General features: G+C 48.7%; 1 protein-coding gene across 1 annotated transcript in view; it reads right to left on the bottom strand.

Annotated features, from left to right (window-relative positions):
* The window catches only part of CCDC85C (coiled-coil domain containing 85C), a 112,569-nt gene extending 91,137 nt beyond the window's left edge, over positions 1-21,432 (bottom strand). Inside the window, exon 1 of the mRNA XM_075712937.1 lies at positions 20,724-21,432. Coding sequence (XP_075569052.1) covers positions 20,724-21,432 — 709 coding nt within the window. The remainder of the gene's footprint in view (positions 1-20,723) is intronic.
* Positions 21,433-27,686: the final 6,254 nt, after the last annotated feature.

Consider the following 27,686-nt stretch of genomic DNA (forward strand, 5'->3'; position numbering starts at 1 on the left):
GTTTACACAGTTCTCTTGCTGATGTTGCACAAAAAGTCAACTAAAAGAATAATTCCACACCCTGGCTGATCTGAAGTAATACACCAGCTTTTTAACACATTTAAAATGGTTGTTTTATTTTACAGACACCTTTTTTTTAGATTCTGATCTCATTTCAGCCGCTGTACCCAAAGCAGCTTTCGGTGGATGATTCCTCCACCCTAAGAAAGTTACACCAACTTCCAATACCCACACAAAACCACTGGTCTCTAATTAGGAATTCAACTGAATTAGTATTATAATAAGCCCCAGAAAGCTGCCTACAGGCACGGATTTATTTAACTAAGGCTACACTGTCTGGAGATTAGTGAATAAAGTCGTCCGCTGGCCCCACGGCACGCCCCAGGAGCCCCCATCATCGCGGGTGGGTAAGGGGCTGCACAGCAGAAGACGGCAACACTGCTGGCTCAGGGAAAGGAGATGCCAGCAGGCGGTGAAGAGCACACTGCTCAGTAAGCCTCCTCCGGAGACACATACACTCTCTCATAAGGCAAATACAATTTATCTCAAGTATCGATTGCTTGTGCTGTCCTTACCGCCAAGGAAGCGGGTGGGAAGAAGTCACACCACCACCTTCCAAGACAACAGAGGAAACAGGGAGTTCCCCTCTTCTGCTACAGAAGGCTTTAGGCTTCAGGCTTCTCTTAAGGCTCTAAGTCCAATCCTATTCTAATCAGCTCCAGCAGCAGTGTATGGCATAGGAGGTGTCTACTGCAGCAGTAACACTGCTCTGGAGCAAAGCGTGCTCTGGCTGCATCAGGTGCAAGCGAAACCAAAACCAGCAGATGTGCAAAGCCAAAATTTGTGTCAGTCCAGGAAACCTTCACACATACCGCTCACCGCAGACGGGCAACAGAGGTGTGGGCAGAGTGAGCTCTGCCCACTTCAGGACCTGTTTCACCTCCTCCAGGCACCCCCAGAACCAAGTTTAATCCTACCCTGAGGGAAGGTGATACATGAAACACAAGGTTGGTGGAATAATACTCATTTTACACCTGCAGGGAAGATGCCGAAATGGCCCTGGACATGCCACCTGACACCAGGCATGCAGATTCCATCACTGTTTGCTACCCACAGATTTTGACCTCAACAGCTCAGGCCCAGTCCCAGATTTGCTCAGAGCAACAGATACTTCCTCCTCCGATTCACACCTCTTTAGCCAGAGGAGGGGACTAGTCAATGCAGAGCTTCCTTGAACAGAAAGGGAAGTCAGTGGCTCCTCTCCAAAACTCTGGAGGCAAAAGGCAGACAGACAACAAGCCCTGGCTGGGTGATAAAAGGGAAAACAATGCAAAGCTGTAGGGAAGTTGATACAGCAGCCCAACAAGGTGCTCTCCCAGGCACGGGGGCCCTGACCTAGGACCTGCCAAGGTCTTACCTAAAGCTCTGCCTTGGCCAGGTCACTCCCCAGTTCTGAACGGACCGTCAGAGAATTTAACATCTCCAAATTACCTCTTAACTAACTGGAGAGTTTAACATCACAGGGACAAGGTTTTGGTTTCTCCTAGGAAATTTCTGTGGCCTGCCACCTCTTGGGGGTAAATGTTATCCCAGTGATACTTCTTCTCTTACAGCAAATGAAGCTTTTCACCCCTTTTCACCCCCAAATACAGAGCCAGGTGTTCCAAAATACAAGTCACAACACAGTTACGAAGGGCTAAGAGAAAACTAGAGAAGCAGGAATCTGAAATGGGTTTTGCCTGGAGGCAAGGGACAAAGGCAATGAGATGCAGTAACTTTAACAACACCATTTTACAAGATTAAAAAAAAATAGGTCACCCTGTCACTACAGAGATCAGGTGGGATTAGTTTAATACCAGTTTGTCCAAATAAAGGTCAAAAAGAGCTCCTCTGTTTGACAAAGTTAAGAAGGTATGGCTATTAGCAAGCTGGTTTCTTAGATCATATTTGTGTGGTTGTCTAGGTGGGTCTGAAGACAAGGCAGATGCCACCCAAGAGAGTCCAGGATAAGGAATTTTGCAGTGGCTCTCAGAGGCAGATTTCCAAGCCATGGATTTAAAAGTTAGGGCTGCATGGGCTTGTCTGGATTTGCAGAGTGAATCTGCCAAGCATTTCAATGCATATATTTGTAACACAGAGCAAGATCTGTATACGATCCAACTGGAGGCTCCCACATTATGTTTAAAGGATGGCACTAAGCAGCAGATCTCTGCAGCATGCTGTGAGGCCAAAGCCCCTCAAAGAGCAATCCTTGGAGGAAATTCAGTAACAGAGCATACTACGGCATCATACTTGCTCTGCTGTGTTAACCCTTGGCCTATGGTGATTCATCTTTCCTTGCAACCTCTAACATTTTCCACCACCATTCATGCAGACACATTAGTAGGATTCAGCCACAGCCTAAAACATCCAGCATAGATCAATCACCGTGGGCCAAACCCATCTAAGCTTCTACCCTGGGCTGCAGGAAAGGGAACCCTGTCCAAGAAAAGATGAGAAGAACTCAGAATAGCTCCAGAGCCTCCAGGAACAGCCTCAGATGGAAAAATGGAAATATAGAAGAGTTTGTTTCCCCCTTAAATACTCCACTTGACAAGTTGCTTTGGGCTGTAGCCTTCACCTTATTTTTGTCAGGAAGGACCAATACTTGCTTGCTGTGAATACTCTTCTGATCAGCCATCACAGAAGTTAAGCCAGGTTTGAAGACAACAGTTGTATGACTCTTCCTAATTCCACACTTTCAGTGCCTGCCTCCCTGTCCCAGCACCTCACACAGCAGAGGCTGATCAGAATATGCCCTAGACCCATGTTATCCAGAAACTCCCTATCAAATTGTCTGCAGTCACTCCGGCTCACTCAGACTGACCAGGCGCACGGTCTGCATCAGCATCCCTGGCTTCAATGCCTGGAATTAGGCTCTGCAGATTAAGCAATGTGCTGGGGCTTATCTCTGTGTCTAATCACTAATAAAGTTGCAACCTGGTGCATTTGTACTGTATTAGGTCTCACTCAACAGCACAGGGTTTAAAGGCCATCTGCTTCCTCCAATCACTGCCAGGTTTATTGCGGTGGCATGCTTGCCCCGGCAGGTCCCATTCCCGCTCCCACCGGCTGGCCACCGCCACCAGAAATCCAATTACGGGCACAATGGTCCCAGCCCGCCTAGGCTCCCGGGCCCCTCCACGCTCCCGCCCCAGCGCCCCCTCCACAATGGCTGCTTTTGTCGCAGCCTCGCTATTGTTTGGGATTCTCTCGCATCCCTGGACACGGGATAAAGAGCCGTGTGTGGAGAGATGTTTATGAATGAGGTCTCAGAGCACAACGGCACAGCAACACAGGGCTTGACCATGGACGAAAAAGGTCACAGTTTCTAAAAGCCACATTGAAATGAAATCATTAAAGATGTAATATGCACTAGCCAGGAACGAAAACTTACGGGCAAACAGAAAATAAGAAGTGAAATCCTAGTCCTTCGAAAGCCAAGGGAAGTTTTGCCACAGACCTCAGTGCAGCAAGGGTATCTCTCAAAATATCTACACTAAGTAAAATACCTAGCAGATCCCATTGCTTTAAGCCACTGTTTTGAAAAGATTTTACATCATATTGATTTCCAAAGGGGAAAATAAATTATTTTAGTTTAATGAGAATGTTTTCTGATTAAAAATGTAGCAGACAGCAGCACTAAATAGGAGAATCTGCACCAAAGAAACTAGGTGAAAAACACCAGCTAACAAAAATCTAATCATTCTCCTAATGTCAGAGAAAATACTCTATTCTGATCTTCAGCTGGTGTAATGAATACATTACACAAAGCTCATCAAGAGGAAAGACCTACACGTCCTCTAAGACCTGTAGGAGTTACGAGGATCTTCCCAGCTAAAAACCTGTAAGACCAGGTCAGTTCTGCAGTGACAAACTTTGCAAGAGCTCAGGCAGCTGGCAAAGTTAAGCTCAACTTCTAAAACACCTTCAGCATAACAGTTCTACGAGTCTTGCTAACTGCCAAAACCCGCAAACCCCATCCGTCACGGTGGAAAGTGCCTCTTTGTGAGGCTCTGCTGAGCAGAAGAAGATAGTAATATTGTGAAACCTTTCTAGCCTTTAAAGAGTAGAGGCAGACATATAATTGCATTCAGTGAAACATCATATGGTAATAAGCAGCAACGGAACAGCCAAGTATAAATCTCCCATTCAGTAGAGTGTCACATGTATAAATCTATTTACCAAGGATTACTCTGTAGCTCCTACCATAATAAATCATCGGGAAAATGCCTTGTGCGCTGCTGGCAGAGCAGGGATTCGGAAAAGCAGGCAGGCTGTTCTTCATAAGGAGGCATTGATAACTAGCCAACCTGAGAGTTTGTTACAAATATGATATTAATTGCACTCTGCTTATTTGGTATGCTTGCTTGGATGCTTGGGGGGCTGGGGCTGATTTTTTTTTTTAACCTAAGATTTTCTTCTTTGCACTGATAGACATAGACTGTAGTACTAAGTCCAGGGGTCCAAAGGGTCCACCAAGCCAAAGTCCAGGGTCCAAAGTCCATTCACTGAAGGAACTACAAAGGCTCTTTTGACTTCAAAAGACTTTGGATCAGGTTGTAATTCATCATCACCATTTACAAAAGAATGGTATTCTGACCTAGTTTCTGCTCAATGTAAATGCTTTATGTAGGCTAATCCCAGATAAATAACTGTTTTCTTGCATTATCTAGATCTTTCACTACACATTATGGGCTGTATTAGAAAGATTAAGCACTGCATAGTCAACTAAGAGCCTCTCTATAGGATGCTCCAGCTCCCAGCTCTGCAAGAATGCCACGTCACATACTGAAATACCCTGTGTATCTGCATGACTTGCCAAAGCCTCTTGCTAATCACCTGAAGTTTGTTATTTGTAGCCATGAACAAGCAGCGTTTCAAAAAAGCTTTTGTTCTGTGCTAAAGAGCTGAGGCTAGGTTGTGTTCCAGAAGCAGCCAGATAAGTAAAAAGGTCACACGCCAATATAGCATTTAATAGACCAGAATCAGACCAAAACCGCGGGTCAGTCATATGAAGCAGCCAACAGCTTTAATGCCATTTAATTCAGTGAGACACATGTCTGAAGTGCAGCAATACACTGAACACAATTTCGGTGCCAGAACACACGGTGTAGTATGGCTCTCATACCGCTGGGTCTGTGGATGTCATGGTAGAAGGGACAACTGATATCCCAGAAACTGTCTTCCCGAAATCATTCGGGTAATGTACGTTATTGTACACTTCAAATCTTTCCTTCCTTCTCCTTATGACCCCAGCTGCCATTCATATGCTTAGTTTCAATTTGACAGAAACCAAACAACCCTCTTCATGTTCACATAGTCACAACCTGCATAGCACAAGACCCCGAGCCAAATTCACCCTTGGTATACCTCAGCTAACTGGATGTAAAAAGCCTTAAAAAATGGCCTTCTTCAGTGCAGCAACATCTCAAAATCCAAGACAAGTTTGATCTACATGTGTAACGACAGAGAGTAAACAAAGCAGTTGCCTCTGAAAAAAAGAAAATCTGTACCTTTTTTCAAGTGCCAACTGGCTTATTATTGCAGTTTCCATTGTGCCAACAAACTAATAATCAACCATATGTAAATCTTCCTAGGAAACTCCCCAAGTCTTTTCTAATAAACTACTGTAGAAAATACAGGTATGTTCTCCTTTTTCCAATCCTCGCTGAACTTCCACTACAGTCACCATCACTTCCAGCTTGGAGCTTGAAAGCAGCTTCAGGAGCCCCTTAGTCTCCTGGCTTGACCACCTTGGGCAAAGAGGGAATATCTGAGACCACAAATGCTGCTCATCCTACCAAACAACTCCGCTAGTAGATGTATATCCATACCATGAAGCTCACCACCTCCACAGCTAGAGCTTTACAGTTGAGACCCTCACTGGTCTCCAGTCCTTCAAAAAGCACTGAGATCTGGAAGCAGCTTTTCAGGTTAGGAATGCAAAAGCAGAATGTGAAATGCCTGTTTGCATATGCTCATCCTACAGCTAAAGAGGGACTTCTCCCTCTAGAACTGTCTTTCTGGCAATTGTCACCAAACACTGAATTCACATGCAAAACATTTATAAAATTTATCTACAACCCACATGATGCTCACGTTGCAGAACGTCCCACTACATAAATCTGTACAAATAGTAAAGACATGCTGGGATGAACATCTGAAGAAGCTGCTAGAGAAAAATCTCTGTGTGCCCATCTCAGCGCCTGATCCCACCAACTTTGCAGGGCGCTTTTCACAGGCATCACTCTCACTGCCCTTTGACACAGGCAATTATCTGCTCCCAATCCCGGCTGACCTCACATTCCTTACCCACCTGCAACTCCCATGTAAAGATAACAGAAGTTTTCATTCACATTAGCTTAGCCTCTTTGTTCTGGGCAAGGAAACGATATTCATAATGCCCAAACTGATTTCATTCCAGTAGAGGATTAGCTTCAACCTCTTGTTGCTGTAGAACGAAAAGGCGAGCAAGAAATTACCATCAAATAATTACAATGCTTTTTGCTTTACAATGGATACCGAGAGGTTTGCAAAAAACAACCCTTTTACTAGATTGAATCTGCAGTAAATTTCTGAGCATGCCTCAGACACACTTAGAAAGCCCACTGAGTCCTGCAGATAAGGCCCAGGACGGAGGGTCGGAACATGAAAGCTCTGTTGCCTGCTCTTTGCACACTTAGGCTAGTCAACATCCAAACCATAAAAAAGGGGAATAATGCTACTTCTCAGGCTTATAAATATGCTATGAGGCCAAACTCATTAGCGTTTACAAAGCACTCCTAGACTCCTTGTCTGGAAGGAGTTACGCAACCATAAAGTATTATTCATGCTGTTCTAAGGCAGAAAAGTACGTATTACTGCAAATCCAGCAGTAGCTTTTCATGCACCATTAAGGTTTACTACACAGTCTTAATCTAATCATAAGCACTTCAGAACCCAGATCTGTCATTCGAAACATACAGATCAGACTTCATCACTGAATAATGAACTGGGTCAGCGATATACAGCACAGGACACACAGGCACTTTTTTTCCTTATTTATCCCACACATCTTCAACTGGAGCATTTGTGTTTTCAAAAGTCCATCATTACTCCAAATTACTGGTTTTCCTGACATCTTGCATTACGTCTACTCAGGATTTCAACAGGTTCAAAACTCAGGTACTAGATCTGTTTGCACATTTTTAAAAACCTGAGATGGGAAGGAGTGTAAAGTTCAGGTCTACACCTCCTCCAGCACTTATCAAGGAAACTGGTCCCTTCAGGCAACTTTTTCTGCCCATTATTATTCTGGGATCTCCTTCGCTTGCAATTCTGAAAATGTATTCATAACTAGCGGTAGACTTGCTTTTGACGTGCTGATCAAAATACAATCTTTATAGCTCCAGGCACCATCATCAATGTTGTGCTGGAGGGAGTTCACTCCAGTTCAATGAAATTGGCTGCTAAAAATAACAGCTAGCTCCCAAACCACATCTTTGGACTCATCTACTCCACCTCCTCCTTTGGGCTGCAGCCGCACCCCTTTGCAGTGGTCTCCAACTCCATCTTGAGTTAGGCAGGCAACTCTTGCTGCCCACTCCTCACCCACCGTGAGGACATCTTCGCCCCCAGCTCAGCACAAGGGCTGCATGAGAGCTTCATGGGAGCTTGACAGTTCTCCCCCCAACTGCCCTCTTGCTCTCCACCCACCTCCAGCAGGTCCGGGATTTCGGCACCTCCGTGGCCACCCATGCCAGGCCACGCACTCCATGCTGCCCAGCCCTTCCCTCCAGCTCTACAGATGTTGTTTTCCACAGAACAACCCGGTCCTTTTGCTGTTTGATATGGTTTTGGGTTAAATCCAGATATGAAATCTCTCATTTAAAAAGAAAAGGTCAAATTCAAATATCGCCATCCTTAAACATCACAACACAGTCACGGAGTTTTACCCTTTAGATAACATTCCTTTTACAGGGCCAGTTCCAAGCCTTTCCCAAAACTATTGCATTTGCTTTACTTTGAACTGCCAAATAAAAAAATAAAAAAAGGACAGCCTTCTAACTTTTATCCAAATAAGGCAGAAAGAAAGGACAGGACAGCAGATTTTCCGTCAGAAACCTCCCCGTCCAACATGCTATAACGGTCTGAAAGGAAAAACAGAGGCCTCTCCAACAACTGCATCAGCTGCTGTTTACGTGAGCCGTTCCTCATCTTGCAGGACTCCAAGCAGGCTTGTCTCCACAGCTGTGGGATCAGGAAGCTTCTTGGACCTACGCTGTTACGGACAGAAGGCATTTACAGGTCTGCAGTGACGCTTTCTCAAGTACACAGCCCCATGGCCAAGAAAATTAGCTAGTCACCTCAGATACTTCCAAGAGCAAAGTCTGAATCACGTTCAGAATACTTAATACTCTGAAAATGCTGAGCACCTGTCCTTTCAACAGAAGATGCCCTTCAGGTATCCCAGGTGGATCCCCAAAAATGGAGATGCTCTGGATCGCTTGCCGTTGTGCAAACTCTTGACCTGCTGCTGCAGAGCCAAAGCAGGACTGTGGCGTGTACACGCCACCGCTACATCCGCAGCCACCCTCAGCTCTCACTTGCGTTAGGCAGCAGATGCTACTGCGTTACAAAATGCTCCCGTATAGAAAAAAAAAAAAAAAGAAACCCAACAAAACACACAGAAGTGGATAAACACATAGCTTTACATTTAAGCATGGATTAAACAACATTGCTGTTTAGAAGAATGTGTTTTTAAAGAACAAATTTCCAGAGGAACTTAATTGTGCTCCCAGGGTTAACAAAAGGATTTGCGTGATCCAGTTTCTCTTCCTTACTACTCTGCGAGTAATGGATGTGACCGAATACAACAATCCACTTAACCCCACAGGATCTACACCCATGATTTTAAATAATTAAACAGCATTCACTTGGGGTGATCCTTTTTCTCCCCCTCTCCGCTGCTTAGCTTTACATATAGAAAACATTTAGTGTATAAGGCGAACAACAAACAGGAATATAATTAATCCTTTCGAATTGAGATGTTGTTTAACTTAACTAATTGAAAAGAGAGAAAGCAAAAGCTCGCACTGTGTGGCTAGCAGCGAAGTCATAAAATGTCACTTTTCTGAGGTTCATACTCCAGTAATTATCTTTTATACAAAGAACAGTGACTCATAAATCTGCTTTTTCATAAAAATCCTGCACAAAAAAGTCTGCAATAAAAGAGCCTCCCCCACCTTTTTCTTGGTCAACTTGAGGCTGAAACAAGGTCTTTATGAGCTGTGGGAGTGGAAAGTCATTAGGGTTTCAATTCCAAATGAAAATTAAGGCTTTTAGCTTCCCATACTACTCATACTGACAACCTTTCATACATAATTGCCTAGGAAGAGTTACTGCAGTCTTGTCACCCTCCTAATGATTCAGTGATACGCTGACAAATAGATCCTCCCTACAAATTCCACTACGCAAATGGGAATAAAAGCCCAAGGTGGTTAAGAAACATTGGGTTCACACCCAAGAGTGACTTTGATTACTTTTCAGTCAGGGCTTGTTAGGAGTTACCAAATTATCAGCGTCAGAAATAGAGCAATCAAGGGATCATGTAAGAATTTAATTGGGAAGAGGAAAGGTGTCTTCAGCAATTACAGCAAAGACACTGCTGCTTTGCAGTGACACGGGGAGCAACGTGACAACAAAGACCCATCCGCTTCACAGTTGTGGTTCTCCACCTCAGCCAAAACTGCACTAAGCTGCCAGATAAACAGCATTTTAAATACACATATATAATATGATACTCAACTGGGCAATGCAGATGGGATGAGCCAAAATAACAACAAATGCCGTCCCCACTCTGTGAAAGATATTGAGGTAACCTGTTGCTGTGACAGCAGCAGCATCTTTCTGCACTTGTCTCTGGCTGTGGAGAGGCAAACACTGCTCTTTATCTCATTTTGCTCCTTGTCTTCTCATTTGGGAGAATTATTGTTTGACACATTTCTGGTTTTGACAGTTGGCTGGAGACTGTCCATACTTCATCATCCTGCGGTCCCAAGAAGTCTACACAATACAGAAGGAAGCACCCCAACACGTAGTGCTTTTATCCCAGTAAAGTTGAAATAGGATTTGAAGCAACTCCAAAACTGGGAGTTAGAAATGTCTGGAGTTACTATAAAGGCTGCTCCTTCCTTGCTAGCTCATTATAACTCAAAACCTGTGTCATTTGTTATCACTGGTATCATAGCAATGGTTAGAGGCCCCGTCTGAGGTAAGGGTCTAATTCTGCTGAGCAGTGTATGAGCATGTTATAAATGACCCAGTGAACCACAAGAAACCTGGAGAAGACAAAAGAAATATATTATCCTGGTTGTATAAAAGGAGAACCACAGATCACATCATTTACCTAAGACTACCTCAGAAAGTCACGTCACAGTGAGAAAGCGCACCAAATCTGCATCCCAATCCACTGCTTTAAGTTGCAAAACCATCCATGCTTCATTTGTTATTCTAAAGCTTACACCTAAAACAATACAGTCTTAACTGACCTTGTAAAAAGAGGACTGTATTTTTACAAGAGGCCAGGAGACAAGCATGGGAGACTTCCAAATAAACTGCTCAGAATCCAGAAAGCAAATAGGCTACACCAAAACCTCAAAAAGAATCAGAAGATGGTTGAATACAGTCACGCACGTGCAGCTACATCAACATGGCCTGGAGGACTGAGAGTTGCAGAAATCATTATTTTTCCTGAGGTGGAACTGGCAGCCGCTCCACAAGAGATGATCTCCAGAAACAAGGCATACATTATCATGTTTCAAGACATCAAAGAGGAATAAACGCGCGGGCTTTAAAAACTGTTCCCCATCTTTTAAGAGGTGTAACAAGCAGTTAAGAGGATGAAAAGGGAAAACACTGCAAATGTTATCAGAATTGGAAGACAGACAGCCTGTTGCACTGGCTGAAATACGCAGCTGGTTTGTAGCCTCAAAAATAAACATCACAAAGAACTGAATGAATAATTGAAATAAAGCAAGCGACCACATAAGGTATACGTAACAGCAAAGGACAGGTGTATCGGCAGTCTGCACAGGAGCGAACAATTGACTTACTCCCATGCTGGGTTTGAGTTGCAATCAGGAAAACGAACAAGGGGACATTTTATCAGAGTTTTTCACAATGTGCCATCTTTGTGCGATGCATGAGCCGCTGGTGAAGATCATATAACCTATAACTATGTATCACATTCAACGGCAAACAAGCTTTTAACTCAGTGGAAAGGGATTAAAAGCTCCGCAGATCCAAAGCATAGATCAAAGTTATATTCAGCTGCTGGGAAATATATAAATATGAGACTGCAAACCCCAGTAAGGGAGATTAGAAAAGGAAACCAGGTAGACAAAAGAACACCGTGCATCACAAAAGTCCTTTAAGATTGTACATAAAAATAAGATTTTCTTAACGCCTTTGTTAGGAGCTGAAAAAGATTCAGCATCAACCGAAATGAGGGGTTTTTTATTACTGATACTTTTCATTACTGATACTCTGCTAGCATCTGACGATGCTACTCTGGCATAAAATAGTGGACTTTTAAGTAGGTTGTCCTGGAGCTACTTCTAGTAGATCCTACTGAAAACAAAAATGGGGGGAAACCAGTGAAAACATCAACATGACAACGGTAAAGAGCTGCACGTATATAACCAGGGGTAGTCCTCTGGCTACACATAAATCAAGTGGACTATTAGCTAAATAGGCCAGATTATGTCCTTTTGTAGAGATTAAAGACATTCTGAATCTCCTTGTCCATGTCTTAACTCCATTTAAGTCAAAGAGTGTCCCCGCAGCAACTTCACAGGGCACTGACATGTACCACACTACTAATTGGTTCACAGCCTGATACAAAGTCACAGCCATCCTTCCAGGAGCACGGTGTCACAGGAGTGGCATTTATAGGCCAAGACAACATCAGTAAGTGTCACAGAGTGAATGAAATGTACCTTAGCAAGTAAAAAAAACTGCAGATGAAAGATGGATGCCAACCCTCCAAAGACTGCCTAGCACTTAATGGAGAGTCAGAAACCAGGAATGCAGGTTTTAACCTTGCATTTGTGATACGCAGCAACCTGTCTGCAGATGATCCAGGATGGAAGATGCAGAAAGGCCAAACATTTTTTAAATCTAGTCAACCCCACTAGATCAGAGACTGACAGCACGCCTCCTGCTGCATTGGTTTCCATAGAAATATTAAGCTTTGGGGACTGGAAATGCTGTAAGGCTTACTTTTTCTTCTTTTCTGAAATAATGGTTTGGTTTTACTGCCCTTCTTTGAGCGGTCCTTTTGCCTGCTCCTTTCCTCTCCATGGGTCTTCTGCAGCGAGAGGACAGAGCAGCGCCTGCTGCCAGCTCTCCCTGCTGCACCAAAGCGGGGCTCTCGGCACCATGTGGCCTCGTTTCGTTGTCCTGGGAAGGCAGGGGCAGGTCCGGCACAGCGGCCAAACCCCCAGCCGTAGGCAGACCTAGAGCATCCTACTGCCCTGGAGAGGGTTTGAACCAGCAGCAAAGTATCTCCTCTTGAGCTGAGTCCCAGCCTGAGTCCCATCCATTTGCTCCACACACTACATCCTCCATCTCCCACAAATATTCCAGTGCCACTGACACCCCTGCACGTGAATGCAACCCCAGCAGCAGAGGAGTTTGGGGATGAAATGGCAGGGGGAGGGAGGCAGCAGCATGCAGTCTTGAGCATCACTGTGCAGAGCTGGGGGACGTAGCAACGTCTGAAGGGCTTTTCAGAGCACTCCAGCTTTGATTGAACTAATTCTGCCAGCAAGCCGGGGTTGACACAACCACACAAGACAGCTAGCGTGTCACCCCTGCGACTGCAGTTTACAGCTGGCCGAAGCCCTGATGCCATAAGCCCAGCACTCGCCAACAGTGCTCCCTCCACTACAGACAGCACAGCCCTCCCCCACCACAGCCACCCCAGGCAAAGAGGAGGCATCCCATCCTAGAAGCCTTCAGCAGAAACCCATGCGTACGATGAGCTCATTCACATCAGATTTAGGATGGCTTCAATCTCACCGCAAGATCCCTGGCAGTGGAGGCTGTATAGCCAGCCACTTGCTAAGCCACAATATTGACAGCACTTAACACAGTGCTTTAGAGTGCCCCAGTCTCAAATCCAACTGATAAATAACCCGTAATCTACTTCACAAGGACAATCTTTCACAAAGACCCTTTGCAGGAGAGTCCCCGAGCAAGGTGAAGATGTGGCACCACCATTGCTCAGAGACGTAAGAAGTCAGTACAAGTAATGAGCTTCCTGAGAGGGGCAAATAGCAAGGCAAGAAGCAATTTAAGGGAGGGAAGAGTACACATATACCTGTATGCACAGGGACCAAAGTAACCTGACATAAACGGTCTTGGCCCAGACATGAGTCACTAGAAAAGTGTTCAAAATAACCTGTACAGCAGCCTTCAATTGCCATGGTGATAAATGTTTCCTAATGCCTAAGAGCAGCTGAGTCCTGAACTCTACACAACTCGTTCACTAACAAAAGCGCTCATTATATTTAAAAAAAAAAAATCGCAAATGAATTGTGGCCATTTTAAGCCCTCCTCAGATCAAGGGCTGATTTACACTCTTGTTTCAATGGGAAGTACTGTGCTCACCTCGCTGTTAATTCAGAAGATGGAGCTCGCTTGCTTTTTGCTTCACAATTCAGTAGGCAAAGGAAAGACAGATTCTCTGAGACAGTGTTAGTTTTTCTGCCAGGAGTTATCTATTTGCAGAATTGGGTCAACTTTCTCTTGGTGGACATGTTAGTGTGCGAGTGCCTAGCAGTGGCTGCCTGTGAATTCCGGCCCGCTCCGCGTGCGGAGGAACCTCTGCACATAACTATTTATGGCAGCCAAGTGTTTCATGAATTGCAGCAAGTTAACTGCAAGGGGATGATGACATTTGGCGACAGGTCAGGATGAATTCTGGCTGGCAGACAAAAAGCCAGGTTAAAAATACAGAATGCAGAAGCAAACCCAGCCAGTCGCTGCTAATTCGCAGGAATACTGGATGTGCAACCCCCAAACCCTCCCTCTTCCATGCGAGCAACATCGTGTGTTTTGCAGCGGGATGCATTAAGGCCCGATTGTGAGCGTGGAAAGGACTTCAGCATTCCTAGGGCCAAGCGTTTTAACTGTATGTTAAATGGGCTTATGAATTTTTTCATTTGCCTGACTTCACACCTTCTCATGTATACCAGACATTTTTGCCAGTTTAAGCACCTCGCCTCCACCTCGCCGACCAGTGAGATCAGCCATTGTCCATCCTCGTGCTCCCAGAGCATCTCCAAAGGGCAGCCCCAATACAGAAGGGTGCCGCAGGGCCAGCCTAAAGGGACAACATCAGCAGACCCTGCCACGGATATCTCTGTGTGAGATGCAAGCAAGGCCACAGCCATGCTGGGGCAGATAAAAAGCCCAATGCGTCCCAGGGCAGGCCTCCAGTATCACCCAGGTTGCATGGATGTGGTCAGCCTTGTCCCCAGAAAAGCATTAACCCTCAAGCTTTCAGATGCAACACTTCAATTAGCGTTAGTGTTCATGCCCCTCATCTCCATACACACAGAGTGTAACACCTGCCAAGGCTGCATTTTGGGTTCCCACGCCTGCCACTTAATTAGATCACCATTTAATTCGATCCTCAGCTTTATTTGATGAAATGCCTCCAGAGGACCAAATCATTTACATGTAACCACTACAGTTTATTCCCCTTATTTTGATTGTTTTTGACAAGTGTAAGTGGTTAACTCCATCAAAGGCCCATAGAAAATTGCCTTTTAATCAATACAAGTTTTTTCCTTCAACAGGACAGCTGAGAACAAGATATCTCTATAGAAAATTGAAAGAGGAAAACAAATTTGAGTGCACTATTATGGAGAATATCTTTCCAGGTATGGCCCAATTTTAGTACCTAGTTTTAGTGCCTTGAGCCTTATTTTCAGGGATGCCAGCTACCCTGAAGTTTAGGAGCCTAGCAGGCTGGCACACAGGCAGCACCCCAGCAAGAAGGCAGGAGCAGGCAATGACAAAGATGCTTCAAGTGGAGCACTCCGCTTGAAGCCCCTTGGACAAGTGGCCAACAGCTACTCGCTACAAGAAACTCAAGCTGTACCCTTCGTGTCCGAGACCTCAGCACTGATTAGCCTATTAGCAGAACTCATTGAACTTGCAGTAGAGATGGAAACAGGTGTTTCTACAGAGGTCTTAGATCTAGCGTACCAGCCCAGGGCAGGTTTCCTGGCTTAATCACAAGGAACCTGTACGTAGCAGCTTACAGCGCCAAAAATACCGACAGGTTAAATACGGCGGTATCAAAAAAAGAAAAGTTAAAGCAATGTTCAGAGGATGAAAAGTGCTCTTGATGTAAGAAAGATACTAATTGGTCAAGTAGCCAAACCTCTGCTTAAGCATGGCAGGGGCCACTGAGCTGTGAGCGGTCTCCATCGCAGAGAACAGGGCCTCCTCTGAGCCAGGCTGCTGTGCCCAGGCGGTGTGGGGACTGCAAGGGGTGACATCTGACTGCAACCGAGAAAGGCGATTTCCTCTCTTTCACCAGGGCTAGCACAGCTGCACTGGAAGAGCGGACAACGGTCCTCACAACTCCTTGAACAGGACCGATCTCACCTGACTTTAGATGGTTGCATATGAACTAGCCATCCAGGCTGCCTTCCCATCAGCAGAGGGGAAGAGCACGATTAGCGTACAACTCTTCTCCCTCTAAAGCAGACGTAGCTGACATAAATCATGACACCAAAGTGCCTTTCTCCACGTGGCCGATAAAGGAAGCCCAAGGGGACACAAATGTTAAAGTCTATATTGGAGATATCTCAAATTAAATGGGATGAACCTCACCCTTTGCTTCTGCCCCTGCATCTTCTCATCTCAAAGGCCTCATTAATACATCATAGTAAATAATATGTATATTGATTATAAATACGCTAATAAAAACAAAGGACTTTGGCCTAAAGGGTGTGTGAAGAAGACGAGAAATAACTACAGGGTAGCTGCATGTCCAATCAATACCAACCCACAGGGAACAGCCATTTCTCTTTGCCACCATTTTAACTGTAATATATCGTACCCTCTAGGTAAATATGTGGACATTTACAAGTGGGAATCAATAGAAGCAGAAATCTTCCCACCCCCTCACCCGGAGAGACCATTCTTCTTCCACTGGAGCAGACAACAGCAAGAGGCCATAGATTAATGTCTCTGCTACTACAGGCTATCTATCTGCCATATCCATGGCTTTCTTCTGGGCCTCTCTGACCACTTTTTAAGTGTTGATGCTTTTCATAATTAAAAAAAAAACCAAAACCAAAACCAAAAAACCAACTCTTCATGTTGCTAAAGAAATGCATTAACATTTTACCCAACTGGAATAAAGCAAATGCCCATTTTGGGAACCCAGAGCAAACAGCTTCAGTGGAAGGTGAAGAAGAAGTTCTAACAACAACATTCAGTTGATGGGTGGAAAAAAAATTAAAGCCTGAAAGCTTTGCCTGAATGCACAGGATTTTGTCCCAGGCACATCACCAGCTAGTGAGTCTGTATGCCTCCAGGCTTGCAGATGGATGAACAGTTGTCCCACACAGATCTAGATAAGGCTATAACAAGTGGAAGCCCTTACCCTGGCGTCAGGGAGTCACTCCTCCCAATGTTCCCAGGTACCTCACAGTCCAGGGACATACCCTATGGTACCTGAAGGCTTTTTCCTTCCCCCAGGTCATGTTAATATCACCCAGTGTGGCTGTCTTTTTTTTTTAATTCAGTTTTGTTCTGACAGTAACCAGGCAGTAGGAATGGCCATCGCTACAACGGGGCTGCCTAAAGCTGGACAGGCAGAAAGACTACATACACACACAGAGACTCACGCCATGCATACAAAGGAAAGCCAAAGCACTCACAAGCACAACACAATGACTGTGCCTGTATTTCTGTCCTGGATCTGTGGGTAGATTTATGGGAACTGTGGCATATCACTCAACACGTATGCAACTGGCCAGTTCCCATCAGGTAGCTTGGAGATTCCTCTGTCCCGCAGCCCAGGTCCCAGCTCGCACATGCAAAATGGAAACACCACATACTTTCAGACCAAGCAGACTTCCTCTTGGCTCTCAGCAGAATATCCAGAGCTGCATAAGATTACATGTGTGATCTAATATTAGCTGTTTTCACACTGTCAGTTATACTTACTACCTTATCTTCCATGAGCGGATAATTAATCATCAGGTTCCAGGCATCAGCTTCCAAAAAGCCAGTTTATGAAAGTAAACAGACTTCAGAAAAGTGAAGGGAAAGCGGATTGCAGGTTGATTTGGTGTTTTTGTTTTTTAAGCTCGTACCATTTATACTAAATTCATGTTACAAAACTAGAGTTCATCACTTCACTCTGGGGTGGGTCACTGGGGCCAGTAAGTCAAGTCCTGGTTTACCAACTCACTTCCAAAGGATTGCTGAAGAGAAAATGAGAAATATTTAATCCATCTTTGCTCGCTAAGATTTCATTAAAAAGCTGCCTCCCTAGGAGCATTTAACAGCCGCCATACTCTTCACTCCTTTAGAAAAGCACTAAACAAGTGAAGAAGTCCTGCTTAATACCTAGAAAAGCAGAGCACCACATGAAACCCCACCGACAGCACTAGCAGGGGCAGCACATTTCAGGACTTTCCAGCTTTTCCATATGCAAAAGTGCTCTAGCAAATAGCTCACCATGCCTTGTCCCTACCAGTTGTCCAAGGCTTCTACTGTTTTCTTACTATAGATGCTAAATTCTGCCCTGCATCCATTTGAGATCCCCCTCACCCTCTATAAGAAAGTATATGAGGGCTGTTCATTGCCATATTAGTTGAGCTGGCCGGGCAGTATCTGCTTTATCCCCCAGTTAGTTATCCAGTGTTTTAAAGACATGAGACAACAGCAAACCAGAGTGAAGTTTGCAACCTAAAAATGAAAGGCCACACTTTCTCCTCTTCCTCCCTTCCCTTTTATCCCAGGGGAAATAAAATCATCAGGAAAAGAGTACAAAAAGGCTGAGATGTAAGCTGCATGCACGGAAGGCAGAGATGGCACCAGGAGCCATGGAAGGATGCTCACTGCTAGGGCCGCTCCGTGACAGCTCCACTACCCACTTGACTCCTGGGTTTGTGTTTCACGTTCACCTGCCCTGCTCTTCCACATTGCCACAGGCTTAACAGAATTGCCGCTTGGCCGCAGGCAAACCCCCCCTCTCAGATGTCTTGCTGTCAGTCAAAAAAGGGGCCTGATAAGCTTTCATTTGCATATGTATTGAGAAGCATTTCCAAAGGCACAGTCAGGGAAATGGCCTTGCTGAATACCGATGCTATCTGAGAATGACAACTATTCAAGTCTTTTTACAGCTTCACTACCTAAGTGGAGAGATGAGGCTTGTTAGCATCTTTACAAGGATTATTAGCTTTAAAAGTGCTGATCATATCTGTCCCACCCTCAGAAATGAAGCTGCGCAGGTTCCCAGCAAAGAGCTAGCTTCAGTGCTTCCCACAGAGACCACCTTCCACAGGCAGCCCAAAAATCAAAAGTCACTAAAACCTAAGGTCATGTCTGAAATGCTTGAGCCCATACTCCTCCTTTCTATACAGGAGCAGGAGAAAGGGTGCAGAGGCACACGTGGAAACATATACATGGTGCAGATGTTCTACCACCCCTCCCTACACTTACCCTACATATGGTAGGACACGAGACTCAGCTCCCAGTCCCCTCTGAATGATGCTGCTGGGCACGGTCCTGCACACAGCGTTTGAGGATGGCAATGAAGACTGAGCTCTGTAAGCACAGACTTCCCTCTTCATGCAGACAGGGATGACTTGAATCCCATGCGAAGAATCCTACGGTGCCTCACACCCGGTTTAAGGGACAGCTCTGAGGCCGTGGTGGTATCCCATATGCACAAGAGCCCTGGGTTAACAGGAATGAATTCAACTGGCTTTGTCCTAGTCAGCTGTGGATACCTAAAAGGGATGTGGTCTAAGGTTCACAAAGAAAAACTGCAAAGCTCTTCCGTCCCAAAACAGTAACGGCGCATTCAATACCTGCTAAGTGCTCTCTGGGCCTCTGTGCAGAGCAATCAATGCTTTATGAAAATAAAGTCAAGTCACATCAGGAGCAGAAGCTGTCTGCAGATTTACAAACCAGATACTTCTGATTTACACAGCACTGGGGGGGGAAGAGAGAGAGAGAGCAAAAACAACAAACATTCCAAGATGCTTGCTGTACCCTGCAACATCTGGTGATTGGATCACCCTTGAAACCAGCAATCCCTGTCTACTGGGTGAGGTGGCCGGAACATCTCCAGCTCTGAGTGGAGACACACAGCTGCGACAACAGGACGACGCATGGCAAATTCATGAACTTGAGAACTGGGTTGATCGGTGCTGCGTGCCCTCAGATCTCTGGGGCATAAGGACTTGCCATAAATCGCCAAAAAAAAAAAAAAAAAAAGGACCAGCACTCCCTGGTCCCACCACGATGCTCAGAAACTCTAGGAGCTGAAGGCACAGTTATCTGGTAAACACATCCACTGCTGACACCAGTCAGAGCCAATCTCTGGGGCTCCAGCCCCACCTCTGTGCTTGGAGGAGGTGAAGGGGTACCCCAACCAGAAAATAGTCCTCTCTGATTGGGGAAGAACATTAAGAACATTAAAAGGAGTCTTATATACAACAATTAAATCAGATTGGTGCCTGGTTTGATTCCTATTGAACCCTCTTGGCTAAACTACCCCTTCTAGAAGTCAAGTATTTGGTCTTGTTGGTTCCAAAAGAGAAAAAAAAAAAATCTCCATTTTAAAGACATTCTAATATTATTGTTTTAATGCCCGATCACTATTAGACAACAGGAGAAACTTTGCTTAAATACAGACTGTCAGAGGAGGCTTGGCACGATTTCACAGTGGAGCTTGTTTCTAACTTTAATGACTAGGCTGAAGAAAATTGTGAGCACAGCGTCCCTTCGAGAGCAATCTCTTCTCTCCAAACAAACCTCCTGTTCCTGACGGGGAGCAGGGCACCGGGCTGGGGAAGCCGAGTCGTACCTCTCCAAAACTGCCGAGCGTGCCAGAGCCAGCCTGCCCTGAGAGCCCATGGAGCTAACAGGTGATGCTCTGCGGGGCAGAGCCGCACTTCCATCAGATGCTTCCAAAATCTCATCCAGGCTCTTTATCAAATCTTACCAAACTGGCAAACAAACGAGCCAAATGTAAGCCAAAATATTTAAAGGGGGAGAGAAAGAGATAGAGAGGAGGAGGAGATGGAAAAATCAGTGTTTATTTAAGCCCGAAACCTCAGGCTGGTTTTGGTCAAAAAAGCCCAAACCAACCAACCAACCAAACCAAAACACCAACCCTCCGGACAAAAAAGGCTCCAACCCTCAGCCCCAGACACCGACGAGACGGTGAAGGAGCACCACCGCCCCCCGCACGCAGGAGCCCTCCCGCCCCGGGGCCGCGCCGCCGGAGAGGTGACCGAGGGCGGGCAGGGGTGGGGACGGCAAGGACCCCCGGCCCGGCAGCCCTCACCCCGCGGGGCGGGGGGGCCGCAGCGGCCCGGGGGGTGGCGCAGGGCGAGGCCGGCGGCGGGGCGGCGGGGCGGAGGGGGGAGGCTCACCGTTGAGGCCGGCGGGGATGCTCCGGTGGTGAAGGGGCGCGGACAGGTCGTCCATGGACCGCCGCATGGCCCCGGCCTTGCTGTCGCCGGCCTTGTGGTGGTGGAGGTGGTGGTGGTGGTGGTCGGGGCTGCCCGCGCTGCCCGTGCTGGAGGTGCTGCTGCCGTCCCCCACGTCCCGGGTGCCCGAGCCGCCGTTCAGGTTGGTCAGGCTGGCCTGGCTGTCGATGGAGCTCCGCGAACCGGCCCCGCTCCGCTCCTCGTCCAGCATGAGCACCATCTCCTTCAGCTCCACGTTCTCCCGCAGCAGGGTCTCCTGCCTCGCCTCCAGGTCCTTCAGCTTCTGCTGGTACATGCCCACCTCCTTCCACATCACGCTGGCCGTGTGCCTCCCGAAGCGCTGCCATTCCCTCGACAGCTTCTTGCCTTTCTGCCGGTCGTCGTCCAAGAAGCAGCAGAGCTCCCTCAGCTCCTGGTTGTCGTCCTGCAACTTCTGGTTCACCTCCTTCAGCCCGCGGATCTCGTGCAGGTGGAGCTGCAGCCGCCGGTTCACGTCCTTCATCAAGTTGCCGTGTTCCACCATTAAGTTCATCTTTTCATTCTCCACTTTCCTCAGTCTTTTCACCAGCTCTTCCTTGCTCCACCTCAGCATCTCCTCTTCCGAAATTTTGCTCAGGTCTTCTTTAGACCCTTCCAGGGAATTTTTTGCCATCGTCTGTGCCTAGGCAGCGTTTGCTCTCACACGGTAACGAATGGCTCGGGTTATTCGGAATTATTTTGTTCGCCTGATTTTCTGGGACTAAAATTCACTGCAGCATCTCGGGGAAGAAATATTATAGTTCTCCGCAGAGCGTTGGACAAGGAAGAAGAGCAACGCCGGACTGGAAGATCTGCTCCCCCACAGACCCCATAATAATAATAATAATAAAAAAATCCAACCCGGGGGGGGAGGGACAAAAAAAAAAAAGGGAAAAAAAAGGCGCCCCCCGCCAAGGGGGCTGGGGGCGGCAGGCGGCCGGGAGCCAAGCGCTGCCCCCCTCCAAGCGAAGCCTCCGCAGGGGATCGCCCAACTTACCCCGGGCAAAACAACTACGCGGCGGCCGCCCCCCCCGCCCCGCTCCCGGGCGCTCCGTCCACTTGTCCTCCCGCCGCTCCCCGCCGCGGGAGGCCGGGCACCGCGCACCCGCCGCCGCCGCCGCTGCCCCGCTCCGCCGCAGCTCGCCCGCAGCCCCGCGGCGACGTGGGGCCGAGCCCGGCGCGGCGGCGGCCGATGCCGGTGCGGCGCTGCCGAGGAGCGGTGGGGGAGCCGGCGCCTTCCCGGAATGGCTCAGCCCTCGGGAGGGAGGGAGGGAGGGAGGGAGGAGGCGGGCGGCAGCGCCGGGGCTGGTCCCACCTCCTGCCGGGCAGGGAGGCGCGGCCCTGCCCCAGCCGCGCCGCGCCGCGCCGAGCGCCGCCCCCCCGGCTGCCGGGCTGGGCGCTGGCCGGGGCCCGGTGCGCCGCGCCCCGCCGCCGGCTCGGGTTACCGGGGCCGCGGGCGCCGCAGCCGATGCGGGGCCGGCTGCGCCTCCAAACGGCAGGTACAAAGGGACGGGGCCGCGCCCCCGCCGCCGCCCGCCCTCTGCCCGCCCCGCCGGGCGCTGCCCTGCCCGCCGCGCCCGCCTCACCGCCCCCCCCCCGCCGCGCCGGGTTTTCCACCGCCTTTTTGTGGTTGTTTTTTTATTTTTTTTTTTTTTTTTCAAGAAAAACTACCGGAGGGAGCACCAGCCGCGGGAAGGGTGGGGTTGGACAGGCAGGAAAAGGCGCCCGGCGGGCGGCCCGGGGAAGCGGCGCCGGAGCGGCCCCGGCCCCGCTCTGGCCAGGCGCGGGCAGGGGCGCGGAGCCGCGGGCGGGCGGCTGGGCCCGGCGCGGAGCGGGCTTCACCTCCGCGGCCGCCCCTCGCCCGCCACGGGCTTTGCCACCGGGGCCCGGCCCCGCTCCGCTCTGCCCGGCCGCCCGCCCTCCCCCGGGGCGGCCGCCTTTGTCCCCGGGTGCCTCCCGCCCCGGCCGGAGCCCGCAGGTTGCAGCGGGCGGCTCCAGCATCCCGGCCGCCTCCCCGCTCCCGGGGCAGGCGGCTCCTGCAGGCCTCGGCCCCGCGCTGCGGGCGGGGGCGACCGCCCTGCAGACGCAGATACCGCTCCTTCCTCGGTAAAATCCGCCCGGGTCCTGGTGGTCCTCGCTGTCGGGAGCGCACGTGCCACCTTCGCTTCTGCGCCCTTCAGACAGAACCCGGTAAAGGGTACAGAAAGTCCGTAGAGTGGATTTCCTGGGCAACATGTAGGCAGATTTCCTATATCCCTGCATCATATCCCCTTTTAGCCTAATGCACTTTTCCTTGGGCTACGCTACCTCTCTGGAGGCTGCTTTCGGCCAGTATCGCATTCTAAGAATGAAAGATGCACCAGGACAGAGCAGCGCTGCCAGCTATTTCCCACATGGGTATCCTTAAAAAGCCCCAGGGAATCGCCAGCTTTGTGTTCCAGAGGAACCCTGGTAAATGATTTGACACCAGGGTTAACCCAGTGCAACCTCAGATTTCTGACCACACTGGAAAGCTGGTCAAGACACCCTCTAGCCACAAAGAAATACCAAATCCGGTGCCGGCGCGTGGGATGCGGAGCAGATGGCCTGCGCATGGAGGGAACATCCGAACGGAGAAGGATGGAGGATTGCAACTTCTGCCTTTTGGTGTCATCTTCCTAAGTCTCCGTCAGTAAAGCTGCAGTTTCTTGCATGTTTTTCTGCACGAGTCTGTGCTCCTTGGTTTCTGAGCCCAGATACACCCTTGGCAAACTAAGACAACTGCCTGTTCCCTACTGAAGCAGAACAGCAGGAATTCCCTGCTCCTGCTGGAGTTCATCCCCTCCACAGGCGCTGTTGGCCCTTCTCTTCTCCCAGAGTAGCTTTTAGCCATTTATTATGGTGCATTGACCCTGGCTGGACACCATGTGCCCACCAAAGCCACTTTATCACTCCCTCTCCTCAACTGGACAGGGGAGAGAAGATACAATGAACAGCTCCCAGGTCGAGATAAGGACAGGGAGATCACTCACCAATTACCATCACGGGCAAAACAGACTCAACCTGGGGAAATTAGCTTAATTTATTGCCAATCAAATCAGAGTAGGGTAATGAGAAATAAAAACAAATCTTAAAACACCTTCCACCCACCCCTCCTTTCTTCCTGGGCTCAACTTCACTGCTCCCTCCGAGCAGTTCAGAGGGACGGGGAATGGGGGTTGTCATCAGTTCATCTCACGTTGCCTCTGCTGCTCCTTCCTCCTCAGGCAGAGGACTGCTCACACTCTTCCCCTGCTCCAGCGTGGGGTCCCTCCCACTGGAGACAGTCTCCGTGAAATTCTCCAACATGAGTCTTTCCCACGTGCTACAGTCCTTCACAAACTGCTCCAGCGTGGGTCCCCCACAGGGTCACAAGTCCTGCCACCAAACCTGTTCCAGCGCGGGCTCCTCTCTCCACAGGCCCTGCCAGGAGCCTGCTCCAGCATGGGTTTCCCATGGGGTCACAGCCTCCTTCGGGTGCATCCACCTGCTCCGGCGTTGGGTCCTCCCCAGGCTGCAGGTGGATCTCTGCTCCACCGTGGACCTCCATGGGCTGCAGGGGGACAGCCTGCCTCACCATGGTCTGCACCACGGGCTGCAGGGGAATCTCTGCTCCGGTGCCTGGAGCACCTCCTCCTCCTCCTTCTCCACTGACCTTGGTGTCTGCATGGTCATTCCTCTCGCATATTCTCACTCCTCTCTCCAGCTGCAGAGGCACTACCGCTGTCACTGATGGGCTCCACCTTGGCCAGCAGTGGGTCCGTCTTGGAGCTGGCTGGCATTGGCTCTATTGGACGCAGGGGAAGCTTCTAGCAGCTTCTCACAGAAGCCACCCCTGTAGCCCCCCTTGCCACGCAAACCCAATGAAAAGGTAAGAGGAGCTTAGGACAGAGCATGGACACTAGTTCATGTGGGATAAGCAGGTGATGGATCCCTGGTAATGCCGCACAGACCTGAAGAGGACAGCCCTCCCCTAGCACATACCCACACCAGGGTGGCTCCCTGGAGAGGAGGGAATCGCGCTGTGCAAGCCAGCGGTGAGGCCTGTTTGCTCCCTTCAGGGGGGATTGCTCTGAGAAGGTGAAGCAGGGGCCACCTGGGAGCAGCTGTGCTCTGACCTGGGTGCCCACCTTGGTGGCCGGTCAGCCCCTCCTGCGGTTGCCACCTCAGCAGCAGTCAGCCCTCAGGACATGGAAAGCAGCGGATGTCTGTGCCGAGAGGTCGCTGCTCCTGGGGCCTGGGACCCCTCTGACAGCTCCCGGACAGGCCACGGCCGGCGTGTTTTGTGGGGCTGTGCCCCCTCTCCTGCGTCCCACCACCCTGAGCCAGGCCACCAGAAGGTAGCACCCTCTGTAATGGGGCACGCTGCCGCTGCTCGCGGCTCCATCATGTCGTGAAGACACCCGGGCATTTTCTGAGCCAAGCGTTTTATTTACAAGACTTTAATCACATCCTTCCCCACAGGAAGCAGCAAATGCTTGTCCCAGGCCCTCCCAAGCGCTGATCTGACTAGCAGATCCCCGGCCGGTGGCTGAGGGAAGGAGGAGCAGAGCAGGGGGACCCTGCAGAGCAATCGTTCATCGCTGGCCCAACTCAGAAGCCTCCGTCGGCCGCACCACAGACGCAGGTGCAGCTACTCCATGGCAGTGCCCAGCCCGGGCAGCGTATTGCTGGACCTGCTTGATGTTTGCTTCATCTTTTTCCCAAGAAAAGCTGTTTTTTCTAGGTGAAACCTTTCAAAGTTTGAGCTTTATTGATGCTTCTGCAGAGACTGAGCCCAGCAGATGGGGGGGCTCCTCAGAGGAAGCGAGGAGATTATTAATATCCACAGAGGAAGTCCCTGTGATGATTAAGACTTGCTTTCAGTACTCGGTGGGTATGTCTGTGCTTTCGGAAATGTTCATGGCACAGATCCACCCTGCCACCATCCACAAGGGATTAGCTGTCATTCTGGTGCCCAGGTGGCTGCTGAGGCATGGTGGCCCGTATGTTCTGGAGGTGCTACTGAAGCTGCCAGGTGGCCAGATGGGTGCCTGGTCTTGATGAGTACCCGGTGAAAGACTCCTCCATTAGCAACAAAGAGAGCGGGATGGGGTCAGTGGGTTTGAGTGAGCGAGACCCGAGTTGAGTGGACACCACGCATCGTCGCCTGTTCTGCTCCCTCATCTTCCCTTCGTGGTGGGCCTTGCATTGCAGTAGAGGAAGAAAATCGCTTCATCTTGGAGAGGCAAGGCAGCAGCGCTAGAGCAGAAGGGCAAAGCTTGGAGGTATCAGAAAGTGTCTGTGATCCAGCTGATCGATGAACACAGTGGATCCAAGGGCTGGGATGAGGTAGGTTTTTAAGTGCTTTGATACCTTGGAGGGAAAGGACTAGGTCAGTGCACAGTTTTATGATCAATAGCAAGCCCAGTGTTGCAAGCAGATTTTTAATCAACACAAATAATACATAATGTCAGAGTATTTTTGCTGGATTTGTGATTTTAGTTTTAGTGAACAAACCCCCTTTCCCGGTGCTGTTCAGAAGGCGGTATGATTTCCCCGTGCTGATTTAAGATGAACTGTAGGAGAAGTTGGTGAACAACATGCTGTAGATTCCCTTGTCCTGGTTTTGGCTGGGATAGAGTTAATTTTCTTCCTAGTAGCAGGCATAGTGCTGTGTTTTGGATTTAGTAGGAGAAGAATGCTGATAACACGCTGATGTTTTTAGTTGTTGCTAAGTACTGCTTATGCTAGTCAAGGACTTTTCAGCTTCCCATGCTCTGCCAGGTGCACAAGAAACTGGGAGGGGACACAGCCAGAATAGTTGATCCAAACTGACTGAAGGGCTATTCCATACCATATGACGTCATGCTCAGTATATAAACTGGGGGGGGGGTTGGCCAGGGAGCAGCGATCGCTGCTCGGGAACTGGCTGGGTATCGGTCAGCGGGTGGTGAGCAATCCCATTGTGCATCACTTGCTTTGTATATTGTTATTATTATTATTATTATATTGTTGTTATTATTATCATTATTTTACCTTATTTCAATTATTAAACTGTTCTTATCTCAACCCAGGAGTGTTTTTTCACTCTTACTCCTCCGATTCTCTCCCCCATCCCATTGGGGTAGGGGGAGTGAGCGAGCGGCTGCGTGGTGCTTGGTTGCTGGCTGGGGCTAAACCACGACACCCTTTTGTTACATCTGGCCATGGGGCCTTCTGCAAGCTGCCAGTGAAAAGCACTTTTAATATGCATGTTATCTTAAGCTTTTGATGCCCATATATGACAGCATCAAAGCCTATCCCTTGCACTGAATCAAATGGACACTTCTACCCTCTTCAGTCAGGGATGAAATTTTAAAGCGAATTATAGCATTATAAGAATTTCTGAAAAAAACCCAACCTACTGGGTAAAATTGCTCTTGATTTTCACTCCTGAACTCAGCAGGTGACACAAAGAATGAATTTGGTCCCTGATAGAACACAGCGATGCACAGCCTCATTGAAGTCTTACCAAAGCATTCCCTCTACAGGGCTACATTAGTATTACAGAAGACACGACCACAGCTCAGGTCTGTGCTACCGCTTCCCCCCACCCAGAGAGGGGTGACTCTCCCAAAGCCCACTCATGAGGTGTGGGAGTGTGCCGAGGGGCAGGAGGAATCCCAGTGGGACTCTCCCAGGACCTTGCTTTTCCAAGGCAGCCTAGGAAGTACACACTGCTGCGTGTGCATCAAGGCCATGCTGCGGTTTACACGCGCTGAGGTCCTATCTCGTAAAACATGTACTGCATGAATCATTTACATGGGTTATAAATCCTCTGTGGCATTGGTATTTTCTCATAAATCAGCACCAAGGACTAATCCTTGATTAATGTTTTGAAATACACCA

Source organism: Pelecanus crispus, chromosome 6 (genome assembly GCF_030463565.1).
Source record: "Pelecanus crispus isolate bPelCri1 chromosome 6, bPelCri1.pri, whole genome shotgun sequence".
Taxonomy (NCBI): Eukaryota; Metazoa; Chordata; class Aves; order Pelecaniformes; family Pelecanidae; genus Pelecanus; species Pelecanus crispus.